We start from the raw sequence: 17,857 nt of genomic DNA, 5'->3' as shown, positions 1-17,857 counted from the left end.
ATGCAGGTTTTTTCCTGAATGGAATCTTATCATGCGCTTTTTTTTTTTTTATCCTGTCCTTTGCCCTTTTTCTTACCCTTTTGTTGAAAATCCCAGCATCTCTTTCGTGGAATGTTCTTAAACACTTGTCTTTTGGGGGTACTGAATCCCAGTCCTCAGGAAGAGAAGGGGAAAAAACCCTCAAACTAAACCCCAGCACATGAAAGATTCCGATTTTTTTTAGACATATCTATTTACATATTTCAGGCTGGAATCCTGTAGGAGCTGCCTACACCAGCTGCAAACACAAACCCACCATTCTGAATGAATGCCTGTACGTGGTGATGGTAGTTTACCAAAACAGTTAGGAATGGTTGGCGTCTGAGGAGCCTGGTTTATGTCATTACTGGATCATGATTTATTAGTTAAGGGGAAAGAGAAGCTCTAGAAATAAAAGAGGTTTTTTTAACCAATCGAGACATGGCAGGGTTGGTTAAAATCATATTAAGCAGATATCGGATGTTCTCTGTCCTAGATTGGGTAGTCTCATAGTTTCCAATGGTTAGTGACTGTTTTAACCACTGAAGCATGAGGTTTTCTTTTCTGTCTTTATTTTTTCCTCCTGAAGCAGTGGATTGTTGTCCACACAATCTTTTTTTGCCATTTTGACCGTACTAACATTTTTTGCTCAGCCTCTGGCTGGCAGATGAGAAGGCTAAATCTGAACACACTGTTCTTGGCAATGACTTGTCTTTCCGCTCCTCCAGTCAGTGGTATCATGATTTCCACATGAAATTCTATTTCCCCCTTATTGTGAAGGCACTAAATTTTACCGCCTTTGTTTCCCAGTTACCTGATTCTTTGGGCCTTTCTTTGCATCACTGGCACTGTGTAAGTTGCATCAACTTGTGTCCTTGGCAGCTTTCATCATATTCCTGCTCATCGCTCCTACTTGGTGCAAAATCTTCAGAGCAAGTAGCAAGCGTGCACTTAGCTGAGAACGTGTCAGCCAGCTGAGAACTTCCCAATAGATTCACTGCCCAAAGACCCGTGGTATCATCTCTGGGGACAAGCAGCCCCTGCCTGGCAGGCACCTGCCACCTCCTTCCTTTTCCCTGGCCTCCACCAGCCCCCTCAGAGCTGCTCCAGCACCTACAGGAAGGTGCTTTGGTAAAGCAATACTCCTGGTTTTGCAGGGTTGAATTTTGTAACAGAAGCCATGATGGTTCACAGTCACCTCTCAGATTTTTAGTGCTCCACAGTTAAAAAAACCACATTTTTTTTTCAAGTGTGAAAATTTTTGCAGCTGATGGGTTTAAAAAGGAGACATCACAAATGCTCAAGGATCCTCCTGTGCACAGGAGCTGTCTGGACACTGCCTCCTCCAAAACAAACAAGTTTCTTTCCCCAAGTTAGCATTTCCTATTTGTACAACCTCTTGACTTGTTTGGGTGTCAAGAAATAAAGCTCTACACTACCCTCATTTATATCTATTGTAGATAGTCTTGGGTCTTGCCCTAGAACGAGCTGGCTGGCCTCTTTTGGACCATTATCTTCCAGACTTACTGTCCTAATGGGGCCTTGCAGAAGAGAAAAGCCCCTTGGAAGGGTGCTCAATGCATTCCCCTTGTGCTGGGTACCAGTTATTGGCCTGTTTCAGGGGTTAATTATTCCCAGTGCTAAAGGGTGGTTATTACTCAGTAGCATAATTATCCAACACAATCCATCCCAATAAACTTTGCCTTTGCTCTCCAAGCCCTGTGGAAGCATTGATGAAAAGTAAGCTTCCTTCCTTTTTCCTGAGTGACTCTGCTACAAAGAGCCTCAGTCAGACGTCTCAACCATCTCCTGTATATACTCTTTTTTGTGGCTGCATTCAGGCTTCATATATGAAAATAAATTGAGCTGTGATTTCTGGCAGAAAGCAGAAGGGTTATGTCTGGTGAAATGAAAGCTGTGTGGAGAGCAAGGTGAAAGTATAAAACCTCTGGAGGTGTAGAATGCAAGTCTGCCATTCAGCTTTATTTTAACTTGGTTAAAAAATCAATCTTGCTGCTGACAGTCAGCTACTTCAGATTTGAGTCCAACCCGTGTCGCCCGCACGCGTCCTGCACGAGTGCTCAGACTGCTTTGGTTTCTCACTGGATCAGAAGGGAATTTTTCTTCCTATTAAGCCTGAAATCTGAGCTATGCGGTGTGGGACTTCACAGTGGGTGTTTTGTCAGGGATGGGTCAGGGAAATGCAGCTTCTTGGTGACGCAAAAAGCTGGGGAATCCCCGTGCCTGAACCGGGCTGAGGCAGCTCTCCCAACCTGTTGCCCCTGTATGCACGTCTCATCGTGCCCCGTCCTGTCCGCACCCCCCAGGTTTTGTCTTTTGTGTAGCACTGTGAGATCAGTTCACCTCTGCATCTCCTTCCTCCCTCCCCCCAGAATTTATCTTTAATCTTCCAGAAAAAAAACATTAAAGTCTTGAAATGAGTGTAAAGAACTGGTGACAACAACCCGAGCCACAGCCCACGCCAAGGTACCTGCTGTCCTGCTGGAGCAGGGATGCCCAGCTACTCACAGGTATTTTGCAGTTCAGCTCTGCTGTGCACCCTCTTTCCTGGGAGCACAGCCCCAGTTCTGCAGGTTTTCATTTCTGTAATGACTGAGTGTTTGCTGCATAGAATATCCCATCGCTTCCCCCTAAGGCATGTGCTTGAGGATATTCTTTTTCTCTGCTAAACAATGAAGGAGAGGAAAAGACTGGTAATCTTCAAAATGCTATTACAGCTATGATGTTCTTCTCAGAAACATCCCGACTGGAATTTCCCACACTTGCAAGCATTCATGTCTCACCACACAGCCCAAACTAACCCAAGCTCTGAGGGGGTGTTTTTCATCTCCAGAACTGGTGTTCCTTGATGCAGCTTTTAACTTTCCCACTTCCTGGACAGTCACTCGGTTCTGGTTACGCGTTGGTAACAGTTTCAAAACCCTTGGTGTCTTTCCTAACATTTGGCTCAGCAGCCCCATAGCCCGCAGATCTGCTGTTGCAGCAGCATTCCTGCTGCCTGCAGATGAAAGGCCATTTTGCGCCCTTTCATCTGCATCATTTCTTTGCTCTGGCACCAGGCAGTTGAGGCAGATGTTGAACGATGGGGGAGGTGGGCCTTTCCCAGCATCAGCTGCAGCCCACCCGCTGCAGGTTGTTAATTTGCTGGTGCAGTCAGTCTTGCCCTTGCGTTTGGGGTGATGGTGCTGGCGCGCATGCCTGGCTGGTGCTGCCCTTCCCCGCAGCCCATTCCCCGCTGCGTCCCCGGCCGCTTGTGCCTGCGGCACCGTGACGGCCTGGCAGCAGAGGATCCGTGCTTCAGAGGTGCGAGACGAAGCGGATGCGCTGGGAGTAGGCCAGGTCCGCAGCGTACAGCAGCAGGTTCACGTAGGTGAAGATGGCGATGACCAGCTGGCTGTCCCAGGGGCACTTGCCCTTGGCGCAGAGCCCGGGGCGCCGCGGGGAGCCGTACTTGCTGTCGAAGCAGAACACCGGCCAGATGACCGCTGCGCTCACGTACAGCAGCACAGCCACAAAGGTGTAGACGACCACGGCACGCTCAAAGGGGAACCACAGCAAGGCAGTCTTACCTGTGATGCTGAAGGCCACTACCACCACCGTCACCACAAAGCAAAAGCTGTAGACAGCCACACACCACTGCGTCGCCACATATTTGCCGTACTGGCTGTCATTCACCAGCGCCCCAAAGATGATGCAGGCCACAAAGGCCTGCACGATTTTCAGGAGCCCGGAGACGGTGGCCATGTAGCTGGTGACTTGTCCCGGTTTTGCCCTGGTCAGGAACACCTCAGCAGCGTAGGCGATGAACAGGAGGCCTGCAAAGACACTGGCTGCGATGCGGAAGTCTCTCACCTCACAGCCGATGGGGTAGCAGCCCAGCTGGACAAAGTAGAGCGGGTAGATCACGGCGGCCGTGATGGACATGAGCGTGGCGAGCATGGCAAAGGCGGCGGTGAAGTTTCCCCAGGAGATGCTCAGACAGCTGTGCAGATGCGTAAACTCACAGGCGACGATGAAGACGGTGGTGGCAAAGCAGAATGTCCAGACAAACATGCAGAAGGTTCCGTACGCGGCGCTGAATCCACCCTGGTGGGCTACAAGGCTGAACGTGGTGCATCCAAACATCACCTGCAGCAGGCGAGCTATTCCCACGGGGGATGTCACAGCAGCGGTGTTCAGATACGGCCCTCCCGTGCTCTCCATCATCTCTCCAATCCGGCAGATAATGCACTTAAAGCCCCCAACCCCCCACCACGTCCTTTCAGGCTTTTGCTGCTTTGCCCTGACTCACACCTGGTAGGGGATCGGCAGAGCGGCGGCTCAGGCCCCGCCGGGGCTGTGCCAGGGCTGGAGGTGCTGCGCCTGACGCTGAGTGTGCGTTTCTGGCCGTGTCTCAGCACAGACTCGCCGGCTGCAGGGAGGTTTCTGCCTGGCTCTGCCCACTGGCTGCGATCTCCGGGTGCCGCAATCAGTTCTCGCCGCTTTCCCAGGTCTGAATCCTGCCCTGTGTTCTGTCCTTTCTCTGTCTCCTTCCCACACTATGGCTCAGAGGAGGCTGACATTTGTTCCATTTTAGCTCTGCAGCTGTAGCTCTCTGCTGTGCTGTTTGCAGGAACCTATGAGTATTAATAGGGGCTATATTAATAGCTCTGGAATGAGTCTGCCCCTCAACTGCCTTTAGCAGGTGTTATTTAACATTGAGACTGTGAGCTTCATCAGAGGCTCTTGATTAACCTTCTGCAATTCCTCTATAAACGTTTGGGTCACTGGAACACCAATGTTCTCCCAGGAGATGCCCCACACCGTGGGGGTCTCCGATCCAGCCTTGCAGCAGAGACAGGAGCTCAGTCCCGTGAACACAAGGCCCCCTGAGCAGGGGCACAATCCCAAAGGGGTCACAAGCCCTATAAAAGGATTTAGACTAGAGACTAGGATAAAAGCTGACTCACTTTGCTCCATTTGATCTGGAGCAGTAATATCTTGCCCTAATGTGTGCTTTGAGCTTTAGTGAGAGCATGTGGTTGTGAAGATTTTGAGCGCTAGTCCTCATTGTCTCCACCAGTCCTTCCCTGTCTGTTTTACTTATATGGGAACCATTTATTCTTGTGTCTCTGAATGTCAAAACCAAATACAATTGTAGGGGGAAAACAAGGCAAAAAAAGCACTTTGGTATCCTCAGCTCTGTTGTGAAACATGGGTTTCAATATTTAGTGTCAAACCCTTCTCTTATTGGATCAAACCTCTCCCAGGTAGCCTTTTTTGATATATATTTCCTCAGACTTAGTCTGTCTAAAAGTCTCTTAATTCTAACTCTAAAAGCCCCAAATAACATTTCTGATGTAGTTTCAGAATGGTAACAATTAAAAACACAGAAAACTCCTCACTTACTGAGCTGGCAGCATTGCTGACTCCTCTCTGAGCTGGTCCCAGGGAGAAAGCAGGATCAGTCCAGGAGCTCTGCACAGGTGCAGGGAGGCACAGTGACCAACGACCAGCCCAGAGCCATTAAACCGTTCTGAATGGCTTAAGGTGTCATCAGCTGCACCTGTAACTTCCTAACTGGGAATTACAATCACCCTCACATTTGGCAACAACAAGGACTGCTGAATGTCACTGTTTCTTATTTGTAAGTTAATGTAATGGTGTGACATCCACCACTGAATCACCACATGCAGTGGTATGTGCTATAAAGAGGAGCTGACAGGAGAGAGTATGTGCCCCGACTTATGATCTTAGCATGCAGTTCTGAGGCAGCCTGGGTCATGCTGCTCCCCTTCTCCTCTGACCTTTCCTTGTGCTGTGGCTCTCAGGCAGCTGAAAGCTCCTGGGCCCCCTGGAAGAACACTGTTTCTCAGCAATTTGCTGTCTGCAAGGGCTGCTGGCAGGCAGGACCACCACCTGGGATGTGTGACTGCAACCGCTGCTGGGAAGCGTGGCTTTCCTCAGCTCTTTGCTCGGATGAAATGGGCTTTGGAGGCGATGCAGCATGTCTGGGTTCTGGCTGCATGTGCCCACCCGTCCACCTTCCTCCCTTGCTCTTTCACATCTTGCCTGTGCAACTGCTTCATGAGCTGGATCAGGTTACTAATCTCACAATATAAAAAGAACAGCAGAAAATCTGCACCTGGCAGGAATGATTTTTAACCTGTAGTCATCACTGGTCTGAGTCACGCTGCAGATGTGCAGAGTTGTGTTCACACCTCAGTGGCACTGACAGACAGCACAGCCATGACCAGGGGATTGGACAGAAACTACACTGATGTTGCTGCTGAAAGTCACTTGTGATCCAGCAGTGACTTAAGACAAGTGACAAATGGAGACAGACATAGTTACAAGAAGATTTCTTATGGTGAAAAGCAGTGGCTACAGAGCTCAGTTCCCAGTCAGCATTTTGTAGGCTGGGGATGACAACACAGAATGATTCTTATGAGAACAGTTCAAATTTTGTGGATGTTAAGATAAAAAAATGTGCTTCCCTCCAGTTTTGTCACCTTCTTGTAACCTCAATGTCTTTCACAAAAATCCCTCTCATTTTCCTTAAAAAGAGCTCTGGTGCTAAATGTAGAAAACCCACATTCATTTGAGTAGAAGTTGCTCAATTACCATCACAACAACCAGGAAATGCAGCAAGAGAGCCAAGGAGCTCCAGGTGAACCTGCTCACATCCTGAGTTCTCGCCCTTCCTGACTGTGATGTTAATTCTTCACTTCTAGTAGTTTTCCAGACTTTACTGTCAGCCTGTTACTGCCTGTATTATGGCATAGAACAGGGGGGCTGCTTTGCAAGGCAAAGGTATTGCTGCTGTTGGACTCATACTGTCTGGGGACACTTTTGCTGTCGCAGTGCCATCTCAGCACTCCATCAGTGATGCTCTGTTGCATGTAAACACAGCTGAAACCATACTTGTAATTTTTTTTCTTGAGCCCTGTCAGGAGTCCTTCTAGATTCCCTCCCCACACACACATCCCCCATTGTAGCATCTGGCTGCAACTGTACCACACTGGCTACGTGGGGTCACTGAGGAAAAGTTTTTGGTACATATATGACAGTCAAGTGACTTTACTGAACTCCAGTTACAGGAGAGCAATTCTACAGTTTATAGCCTACTGTGTTATTGCTGCATCACCTCCCATCTGGCCAGGGTCCAACATATTCACAAGCAGAGAGCAAGGGGATGCTCCATGGCAAGGCACACTTACCTTCTGGCCAGGCTCTGCTGCCACAGGTTGACATTACACAGTCACCTCCAGCTGCCTTCTGCCAGGGTGTTGGGTATGAATGTTCAGGTCTCTGGCTTCTGTGGCTCCTCGGGGCTGCCAGGTGCTGCCAGCAGCCTCATTTCCCAGCATCAAACCAATGCAGTGCCAAAGCATTAAGAGTTTCTTTTCACTTAGAAAATGCCCAGGCAGGTATCACATAGAAGGTCATGAATTAGAAGCCCACTACTTGCAGCCCATCACCTCAGCTTGTTGCACTGCTCCCTTGAGGCTGTTTTGCTGAACAGGGAACACTGCCTGTACAGTTTGAGGTTTGTTCTGAAAGGAGATGCAGAACCACAGACATTTGCTGGTGAATGTCATGGCAGCTTTGCAATGGAAACGAATGTTGAGAAGCCCACATGCCCACACAGCAGACCAGTAGCTCCTGAGTGGTAAGTCACAGCACCTTACAAAGTGAGATGTGGATTGGCACAGATCATGGGTACTAAACTGTCCAGACTTTTTGTCTGGGTCCCGCCTGAGAAGTGTGCAGCCAGGAAGAGAAAGTAGCATGGCCCAGCAGGGTGGGGTGAAAGCTTAATCAGGTGCTCCATGGCAGCAGCAGACAGCTGTGGAAGTCAGGAGACAGCAGCAGTAACACTGTCCCACTGCTGCCACCACCCTCTTGCAGTATTTTTGCAGTAATGCTGCTGCCTCCATGTTGCTTGTCCAAGGAGTGAGGCACCTTTGCCGTGAGCATCCTCTCTGCACCTTTACAGCATGGCACTTCCTCCTTTGCCCCAGTCTGGCACTGATCTTCATCCCCTCGCACTGGCAGAACTATCTGTGGCCTTCACTGTGTCACAGCTGCGTTTGGTGGGCATCACTTGCTCAGGTCTGGGATTCTTCTCTAAGAGGTCCAAGAACGGGTTATCTGGGCAAGTCAGCTTCTTTCAGGCCTTGCATATTGGCAACTATTCCTGTAGGGAACTGAGGCACGGGGTCCACCCTCTGACTCCTGACTGACACTGATGCCCCAGCCTGTGGCCACACAGTGCAAATCCCCACGTCCTGCTATCAGCTTTGGACTTCTTGGTTGCATTTTAATTCTGGTTCAACCATGTGATGCTTTTGGAGACAATTTTTCCCTCTCAGAGGGAAAGCATCTCATCTAGTCACAAGATCTGAGAGTGGAAACACATGGTACTGAATTCTTCCAGTCCTGCCCTGTTTGCCACTGGCTTCCGCACAGCAGACGTCACTGGGGATGAACTTAGAAGCGCCAGTTTAACAAAGGCTTGGGAAAACTGTATTTATTGCACAAGTACAAGAAGTATAGAGCTGGCAATGACATTTTGGGTTACAGATTCCAGTTTCCAGCTATGACTTGCAACCACATTGTATAATTTTTCTAATAAATTATCCAAGTTCCCCTTTAAAAATATTTCTGAGACTTCTCTCTGTTCCACGTTTTGAAGGCCTGTTGCAGAGGCACACTGAGCTGAGAGAGTGATCCTCAATTCCCAAGGATTTTTTCCTGTGCTTGAAAGGAAAATATTCCCTCCAAACATTCTTTGCCTTTTAGAAATTGACCTTTAAATTAACGTTTCAGACATCCAGGTAAGCAGCTCTGCAAAAAGTATTCCAGAATTCAACAATGTTATTTATACCTCACCATTTCCTAATGGAATTACACTGCTGGACACAGCCCAACGCACTTGCTGAATCTACAGGCACATTGACTTTGTGTGTAATCATCCTGCAAACAACTGAGACGCACAGTAGTTGCCCCTGGAGCTCCCAACTGATGAGTGGTGCACAGCAGAAATTCTGGCTACTGCTCAAGTATCAGCACTTTGACTGACTCCATGTGACTCCATCCCTCAAAGGAATCAATCCCACCTTCCTATGTACTTCTCCAAGTGTTGTCTGTACTGAAGAATCCTCTCAGCTTAGTGGCATGAAAAATGTGATCAGAACAATTTTAATTTATACCCAAGTCATTAAAACATAAAGGATATCAGTAACCCCTAGACTGATCATGGGGAAACGCTGCTTACAGTTCTGCTGGGAGCACCATTGATTTTCTCTTTAGCTACTTTTAAATGTGTACTCAGCCTACCTGGCAGAGTAGGATGGCTCAGGATTTCCTGTGTGGTACTGCCCAGCCGTTTGCTTCAGTCCATAAAAACAAACTGAAGGGCTGTGGCTTTGTTAATTTTGGGGTTTATACACCTAAGACAATGGACTTTACAAACAGCACTACCATCTTGAAAGTGCACGGATTTTTTCTTAAATTAGGCCCATTTTCTGTGGCTCACTTGTTGTGTAACAACAACATTGCACAACAGTGAGCAGATGCAAAATGGCACCAGGAACTCGTGCAGGATGGATGTGCATCTTGCTCCTTGTGCAGGTTCATCTACACCAGGTGCAGTGTGACACAGTAAAAAGGCTTTTCTGCAACTGCCAGTGTGCTCTCCCCTCTAATGAACAGTCCCTCACCCTCTCCAGCTTCAGTCAAACATTCCTGGTTCCTCCCTTGCTCTCCTCCCGTCACCATCAAAGGGGATTCTCAGTGTTCTGAGGTGGGTGTGTTTGCAAATGACTAGAAGAATATGAATATGTTGGTGCTTGTCTTGCAATCTCTGCCTTTCATGTTCCAAATGCTCCCCATTTCAAAACAGGCCAGGTGGTCCGATCAAATATTTCTCTCACTAGAATAGAGGCCTTTGCTGCAAAACCAAATCTCCCTGCTTCTTACAATGTAATGCCCTGGCATACCTGGCAAACCAGAGTCAAGCCAAAAATGCTGTGCAAGTATTGCAAACATCAGATGTTGGGTGAAAATCTCTGTACTCAGATCTCATATTACAACCTCTTCATCAGAGAAACAATGACAAAGCATGCTGCAAGGGGAACACAGAAGTCTACTTAATGTAAAATGTCAATACTACCCTCAGGCCCCTCCCAGGCACAAGTGATTGTAAGGATAACCCATCCAAATGAGCAGCATATACAACTTTACAAAGACATAGGTATGGTTCTCTGGTCAGCCCTTATAAATAGCGCTTTACATATTAAAATAAATATGTCCACGTTGCCCACGTAGCAAGAGGTTTCCTCGTTATTTAGAAAAAAATATGTTACAAAACAATATCATTTATATTTCTTGCTTAGTTTAAAAAAAAAGTAATAAAAAAGTCATTTTATAAAATAATACGAAAGTAAACTGAGTACAAGAGTGTCCATCCCTAGCACGTGTCCTGGGTTTGTGTGTTACGCCTCATCGCGAGATGCTGACCTCCAGGAAGTCATGTAATCACTCCTTCACTTCTGGTTGGACAAAAGAAATCCAGTGCTTGCTTTTTTCACCACTTGTATCAAGTCTATGATGCAAAATTCATGGCAACGAAAGAAGTCCTAGATCTGGGGGAAGTTCTCACTGCTGCTGTTTATGGCTTTGCTACTCCCTGTATCAAACTGCCTTGTGTAACACGGGACGAGGATGTGAATGGCCAACACTGAGCCCTGGAGGTAACGAGTTCCAGTCAAATATTCTAAGCCAGAAATTGTCTTTTTTTCTTTTCTTGACACATCCTAAGTGTGCAAGAGTGCAGGAACACGTGGGTGTACAGGTTGGAGCATGCGTGGGTGTGAGCGTGCATCTGCCTGCATGAGCGTAAGGAAGATTAGAAAGTGTGGGAGAAGGGCTTACAGTCTCCTCCTGATCTAATCTCTCTGGCCTGCTGAGGACCCCTTCCTAGTTACCACTGCTGAGCATCCCCAGAAGTTTACTGGGCTCCAGGCCCTGTTGCTGTGCCATCTTCTGAACATCAAAACCCATGTGCATGAGGAACTGGATCACATTCATCTCCTGCCCTGTGAACTGGTCCCTGATAGTGGGGCATGAGGGGTTGCAGTGAGGCCATGGACAGCTGTCAATCAGATGGATTGGGCAGCCCTTCAGAGGGGCTTTGCCATTTTTGTTGCTCTCATGGAGGCTTCGATCCCAACAGTGCAGGGCACGGGGTAGTGATGTCCCCTTCACCTGGATGTCTGTCCAGTGACTGAAAAGACAAACCATACAGATTGTATCAGAGGGGTCAGGCTGCCAGACCTTGCCAGTTCCCTGTTCACCTTTCATAGGATCTGCAAAAGCACTCACTTGCGTGTAATGATCTCATGGGACAGACAGGCAGGAGCAAAGCTAGCACTGAAGGGAAAAATGAAACACGGATTAGGTCTAAGAAGGACAAAGTTAACTCCTGACAAACAGAACCTTCTGGACTAAGCAGAGGGTGGAATTCTTGCTGCTCCAGTAAGACTTTTAAAAACAGAGATAACTATCACGATATAAAACCTGACTGGACTGGAAACTATCCAGAAGAAAAGGGGTTCCATCCTGCCTTACAGTGCACATTTGCAACAAGAGACTCCTGAAAGCTGCTCTCGTATGAAGCGAGAAAGTCACATGAACGGTTCCTCCTCTGTGGTCTCACCAGCTTTCTGGATGTTCTATGACCAGCATTTTCCAAAAGCTGCCTGTCAGGTTAATGGCTGTGCAATGGCCAGGAGTCTCAGACTTCACTGTGGAGGTGGGAAAGAAAAAAGCCCACATTCCTATCGATGCCCAAAGTTAGCTGAAAACTGAAACTGGAAATTACCTTGCACTTACCCAGACATGAAAAAGCCAAGATTCTTGATGCAGACAAACTGTTACCAAACTTACAACATTTGTTTCTGCAGAGATCTGAGAAATGCTGCTAGGACACTGGGTAAGAAAGTCTCTTAGAAATAAATGTGCCATATTTTCCTCAATTAAATACTTACGTCACGTCCTTCAAGGTGTTTCTCAGCTCTCTACCCAAATTCTGGATGTAGAGCCACTGCCCTTCCTGAACAGGCTGGCCAGTGAGGTGTACATTGTCTACAGTAAGCTGGGCTTCATCAAAGAGCCACTGTACCACAAAGACTGGGCCTAGGAAGACACAAAATTTGGGAACGGGGTTGCTGTAAGTTAGCTGCAGATACAGAGGAAACATCAGAATCCATTTCATCTCTCTCCTCTGACACTTACACCGAAGAGTGGGGTAAATCTTATATCCAAAAAAGCAGTTCCATTCCTCTCCCTCTTTGAACTGCAGCTTACAGCGTTCAGGAACAATACCATTCCAGTACCTGGAAGACAAAGCCGTGACGGAATGAAGGGCACAGCGCAATCCCAACAGTGGCCTTTCCACACCCCAGTCTACGTCTCCTCTGACCAGAGTTCCAACTTATTGACACCAGAGTTCTCCCTTGGCTACGTTGTCCGATCAACACATTTCAGAGCACCTACAGTTGCTTGCATTCTCTTGAACGTCTAGATTTTAGTCACTGCATTTCCCAACGAAATCACTGAAACCCCACTGATATAGAGGATAAATACTCTTGAACAATCAAAATCAGAGAAGGAGGACATCTTCTCCGTACTCTAATCTCTTCTAAAAGTGTACTTTGGAGCATCTGATTGTACCTTATTCCTCTCCTGATGGCTTCTGTTGGAGCACACGTTATGGTATCGATGCAGTCGGTTCTGCGATACTGTTTGTTATCCAGGAACCATCCGGAGTCGGCCAAGCCTCGAACCTGAATCCCTTGATAACCCATCTCCTCCAGCTGCTCTGCCACTCGATCCACATTCAAGAGCACTCCTGTCCCTCCAGCACTGCAACAACAATTTTAATACTGCAGTCATGGAACAAAATCCTGTTGTTATTTGTCCTTCTGGGAGGTATCTATATGCTTTGTTTCATTTGCAAGGGCTTTGGCTACTCAGAAACTGAAAGAATCTGAAGTGAGACAAATTCACTCTTTGCAACTTCTATCTTCCACCTCTGTGTAACATCACTGCTGTGCAGCACAGCATGACTCTGAGCACCCGTGTCAGCCAAGTCTGTTTTTTTACTTCAGGTGCCCCAAATCTATTCAGAAGAGGCCTGCAGCCCATAGTGGGGGCCAACAGGAGCCAGCATTTTTGATGCAGGGAAGAATAAACACCTTCTCTCCCTCTTACAAAGCTTCTACCTTGTGATTTCCTCCCGCTCTACCTCTTACAGGAGCAAACTGAGGGGTTTCCTGTATTAGTGTTACTCTGCTCCTACAAGAAATTTTTCAGGAGCTGCTGAGACTTCCTCCCAAACAGCTTTCTACAGTGGAAATCTCCTGTCTTTACCACAGGAAAACTTGTGGATACCTACCTGCTCCCTGCTAGCAGCAACACTTTTGCAGTGCTAAGACCTTTTCCCACCAGCTCCTTTATAACTTCCTGAATAATCAGTGCTCCCATGAAGGCATATTCATCTGGAAGAGATAGCTCAGTGTCAACAAAACTGTCTCCTGTCCAGGCTGAGTTTGCACCTGAGGCCAAATTCTTTTGTTTACAGCAGTGTATATCAACAGTAATTCCATTAAAGAAAACTCTTCACGAGGAGCTAAGCCCCCAGTGTTCCTGCAGACATTACTGCACCCAGCCACCCATCCTGCTCAAGCTGGGAAACCCAGAGAAGTACATGAGGTAGAACAATTAATTTCCATGTACTCCAGTTTACTCTGAAGAAGACTCCTTTAAGCAGACTCCCAGAGTTGTTCCATCCCAAAGATGACACACGATGTCTGCTTTCAAATGCCAAACATCCCCCGACAGAAGTCTGAAACTGAAGTCACTGCACTTGCCTCAGATCAGCTGCACACAGCAGACCACGGCTCCTCAGCTACACCATTTCATCTGCTGTGTGCTGGGGATTCATCTAAAAGGAATTCTGTTCCTCTAATCCTTGCACACTGCATCAGTGTAACATCTCTGCAAGCAGTGGCTCTGAACTATGTCAAAACAGCCTCAGTTAAAGAGATCAGGATGTTTTATCTGGAAGTAGCTTGATATTCTTTCCTGCCCTTCAGCAAGAAAAAGCCTGTTCTTCATTCATGTAATTTCCCAGAAGTCTGGCCATATCCTTTAATGTGTGATGTCTGAGGCAGCAACGGCCCATCAGCAACACTCACTTTTCTCAGACTTGGAAGAGGCACCGCTCCAAACATCACTTGAGCAATAAGGGATGAATCTGTAAGAGAGAATTGTGTGAGTACTGATGTTCCTTTGACATGCAAGGAGGGGTGAGGATAGGGTCAAGTAACTGGAAGAAAATTAAACCCTGTGGAGGGGGCAAGAGAAGTTTCTTGTCCAGTGAGGCAACGTACCTTCTGGCACACCGAGTGACATTTATACTGTCTTGGATTTTCTCCTGAACACTGGTAGCTTTACTGAGTTAAACCAATAAACTCCCATTTTTTCTTCACTAGATCACCCCACAACTCCAAGGAGACTGGACTTAAGTTTCTCCAGACTTTGCCAGGAATACTTGTTAGAGAGCTGAACTAGAGCATATGAAGAAACATAGTCTCCTCTCACAGGTGTTAGTCTTAATCTATTGTCTCTGAAGCATTCTTGCTAGCCTAAAAGTCAGGAGATGCCGTTTAAGTACAAATGTATTTCCCTCCGTTGTCCCTCCTTACACCATGTTTGCGTTCCACCAGTGGGGATTTTCTTCCGGCTGCGATGACAGGATCCCAGTTCCTGCAGGTGGGTACAAAGGAACAAGAAGCAGACGGATGACAGTCTGTGACTTCAGAGAGACCGTATGAGCCTCATGCAGGATCTCTGACCACACAGAAATCAAACACCCACGACAAAAAACATTGGCAAGGGAAGTGGAAGGAACGTTTCTGAATTTGCCCTTAGGCAGGTGGAACTTTGAAAACTTGATTTGTGCACTTGCATTACAGCAGAGATGAAGCCTGTCTAGAAGCCTCTTGTAGTAGAAAGAAGATCTTGAAACACTTAAAATTAAAACAATTAAAATTAAAATTAAGCACTTGCCCAAAAACACAAATCCCAGAGGGTGAATTCCAAGATATGCAATTATGAGATCTGTGTGAATGGCAGTGGTTTAGGCATTCAGAAAGCCAGACCATCAGCAGCAAGAATGAAGAGCAGCTCAGCATTTCTGCACTGACTCCAGAGCCCAGTGGTCCAGAGTGTGGGTATCTGGGGTGCAAATTCCTTTACGTATGCACCAAAGGTATGCTGTCACACAGAGAACTGCTGTACTTGCTGAAGTGACGTTACATAGCTGCCCTTGGTAAAATGGTGGAACCAGGCAGCTCTAGGTAAAAACCCACTTGATTTGATTTCTCCCCATGCACACAGGGCCAGTCCTACTACAGGCAAACACACACCCCGGGGCAGTGTGCAAAAAACTGCATTCTGTGCTGACAGAGGAAGAGGCACAAGAATAGTTTCTCTGACAGGATTAAGAGCAACACAACATCTTTCTCTAAACCAAAACACTGAAACGTGACTGAAGATTGCAGCAGGTTTGAGAGCACACACGTGCATTTAAAATAACGAGAGCATATGGGCCAAAGTTCAAAATCCCAGTACTAACTGTACCCCCAAAGGCACAGGCACCCCTCTGCTGTTGTAACTTTTTCAGAGAGCAGAGACTCCTGCTCATCCAGGCATCAGGAGCGAGAGCCTGTCTGTCTGTGCCTGTGCTGCTGCGGGAGCAGCCACACGGCAGGACCACGCTCCTGCAAGGACACCAGCACGGATGCTGCGGGCAGCTGCACCAGCCTGGCCCCGCGCCCTCGGGATCTGCGCCCACGAGGCAGAGGGGGACGACTCACCCACTCGGGTCGACGGCCACTCCCGGGAGCTCATGAGCCTCCGCATGGTCTCGTAGCGGGTGTCGCAGTTTTCCTTGTTGAAGCAGTACCACCCTCCTGGAGAGGGACAGAGAGAAGGTCAGCCATCCGCTGCCCTGCGTCCGCCGCTCCGCCCGTGGGCTCGGGCTGCGCATCTCGCGAGGGGCCGCTGCAGGGGCGCGGGTGGGCAGGGGGCCCCAGGACGAGCCGCCCGACGCGCGGGGGAACACGAGGCGCCGCCGCTCACCTTCCAGGAACAGCAGCCACCGCCGGCTGCCCTTGGACTCCTTGAGGTAGTAGCTGCGGAGAAACAAGCAGGAGGCGGCGCGGCGTTAGCGGGAGTCGGGCGCGACCGCAGCGCTTTGATGCCCGCGGGCCGGGGCCGCGCCGCCCGGGAGGCGCCCGCTGCACCTGTCGCCGCCGCGCCGCGCGCCGCCGCACGGTGGCGCCACAGCCCTCGGGGCCGCGGCCGGGGCGGGGGGAGAGAGCGCCGGGGCCGGGGCCGGGGGAGAGAGCGCCGGGGCCGGGGCCGGGGCCGGGGCCGGGGCCGGGGCGCGGGGAGCGCCGGGGGCCGCGCCGAGCCATCCCCGGGGCGCGCGGCGCAGGGACTCACCCGGCCGGGCTGCCGTCGTTGCAGGTGACCGAGGCGTTGTGCAGGAGGTGCAGGCGCAGGTCGTGCGGCAGCGCCTGGGCCGAGCAGGGGTACAGCGACTGCGCCAGGCTCTTGACCTGCGCCATGAAACTGTCCATGTTGCCCTCCACGGCGGTGAAGTCCAGCGGGAAGCTCTCGGCCGCCGCCGCCGCCTCGCCGCGCTCGCGGGCCGCCGGGCCCCGCCGCCGCCAGCCCTTCCTGCCCTCGCCGCCGGGCCCGGCGTGCAGCAGCCCCAGCAGCAGCAGGAGGTGCACGGCCGCCGTGCCCATCGCCGCCCGCCGCCACCCGCCGCTCGCAGCGGCGGCAGCGAGCCCCCGCCGGTGGGCAGCACCGCCCGCGCTCCGCCGCGCCCCGCCGCGCCGCCCGCGGGGACGGGGGTCGGCAGAGGGCGGCGAGGACAGCGCCGGCGGCGCGGGCTCGGCGGTGCGGCTGCCAGCGCAGGAGCCCGCCGCCCGCTCCCAGGCGGCGAGCATGACAGAGGGGCACGGAGTGCGCGGGGAGCGCGCCGGGGGCGCCGCCAGCCCGGGCGCCGCGTGGGGCAGCAGCCGGCCAGCCCCCGCCCTGCCCTGCCCTCCGCCCCCTCGGAGCGAGGCGGAGGGAGCGGGGGGGTCTGCGCCGCGCCGCACCGGCACGGCGGGCCGCTCCGTCGGGGCGCGCCCCGCGCCCCCCGCCGCCGGCGCCGCCATCGCCGCCCCTGCCGGCGCCGGGGCCGTGGCCGGCGGCGCCCGCCAGCGTCTCCCGCGGGGCTGCGGGGCGGCCTGTCGCCGGGGGCGGCCGCGGGGGGTAGGGCCGTGCGGGCGCGAGGACCCGCACGTGGAATCCCCCGCGGCGGCGCCCCCGGCCCGCGCCGCCCCCCCGCTCCCCCTTCCCCCCTCCCGCGGCCCCGACGGCGGCTCCTCCCCGGCTCCGCGTGGGCGGCGCTGCCCGCCCCCCCCCCGGGACGTGCCACCCCCTCTCCCCGCTCAGCGCTGCCCCGCGCCCGCCGTCGGTGCGGCGCCTCCCGGGCCGGCGCGGGGGTGGCCTCTGAGCCCTCGGGGCGCGGAGACTGCGCCACAGTGCCAGGCAGCAGCCTCGTCCCCGGCCCGCAAGGAGCGGCGGAGAGCCGCGAGACGATCATTTGGCCCAAGAGATCCTCGGCCGGGCCGGGTCGCTCGTGGACGGGGGATGCTGGGCAAGCGGGGACGGGGTGGTCACGGCCGTGTTCAGCGGGACGCTGGGCGAG

General features: G+C 51.0%; 2 protein-coding genes across 2 annotated transcripts; both read right to left on the bottom strand.

Annotated features, from left to right (window-relative positions):
• Positions 1 to 3,336: 3,336 nt before the first annotated feature.
• Positions 3,337 to 4,248, bottom strand: MYADML2 (myeloid associated differentiation marker like 2). The gene has a single exon (XM_010209748.2). It carries the CDS (start codon positions 4,243 to 4,245, stop codon positions 3,337 to 3,339), a length of 909 nt encoding a protein of 302 aa, XP_010208050.2. The 5' UTR covers positions 4,246 to 4,248.
• Positions 4,249 to 8,524: 4,276 nt separating this feature from the next.
• Positions 8,525 to 16,919, bottom strand: NOTUM (notum, palmitoleoyl-protein carboxylesterase). Its single transcript, XM_062010726.1, has 11 exons — positions 16,597 to 16,919; positions 16,231 to 16,283; positions 15,966 to 16,061; positions 14,793 to 14,853; positions 14,283 to 14,341; positions 13,481 to 13,583; positions 12,757 to 12,948; positions 12,319 to 12,419; positions 12,072 to 12,219; positions 11,407 to 11,454; positions 8,525 to 11,308 (listed from the first exon to the last, which is right to left on the bottom strand). Exons 1-11 carry the CDS (start codon positions 16,902 to 16,904, stop codon positions 11,002 to 11,004), a joined length of 1,476 nt encoding a protein of 491 aa, XP_061866710.1. The 5' UTR covers positions 16,905 to 16,919; the 3' UTR covers positions 8,525 to 11,001.
• Positions 16,920 to 17,857: the final 938 nt, after the last annotated feature.

Source organism: Colius striatus, chromosome 18 (genome assembly GCF_028858725.1).
Source record: "Colius striatus isolate bColStr4 chromosome 18, bColStr4.1.hap1, whole genome shotgun sequence".
Classification (NCBI taxonomy): Eukaryota; Metazoa; Chordata; class Aves; order Coliiformes; family Coliidae; genus Colius; species Colius striatus.
This window is presented reverse-complemented; position numbering and strand designations above follow the sequence as displayed.

Coding starts and splice junctions, on each gene's coding strand:
- MYADML2 (XM_010209748.2), bottom strand. CDS start 4,245: ATGATGGAGAGCACGGGAGGGCCGTATCTGAACACCGCTGCTGTGACA.
- NOTUM (XM_062010726.1), bottom strand. CDS start 16,904: ATGGGCACGGCGGCCGTGCACCTCCTGCTGCTGCTGGGGCTGCTGCAC. Junction 14,342..14,792: donor TGGTGGAACGCAAACATGGT/GTAAGGAGGGAC, acceptor TCTCTCTTACAG/ATTCATCCCTTATTGCTCAA. Junction 13,584..14,282: donor CTCTTCCAAGTCTGAGAAAA/GTGAGTGTTGCT, acceptor TATCTCTTCCAG/ATGAATATGCCTTCATGGGA.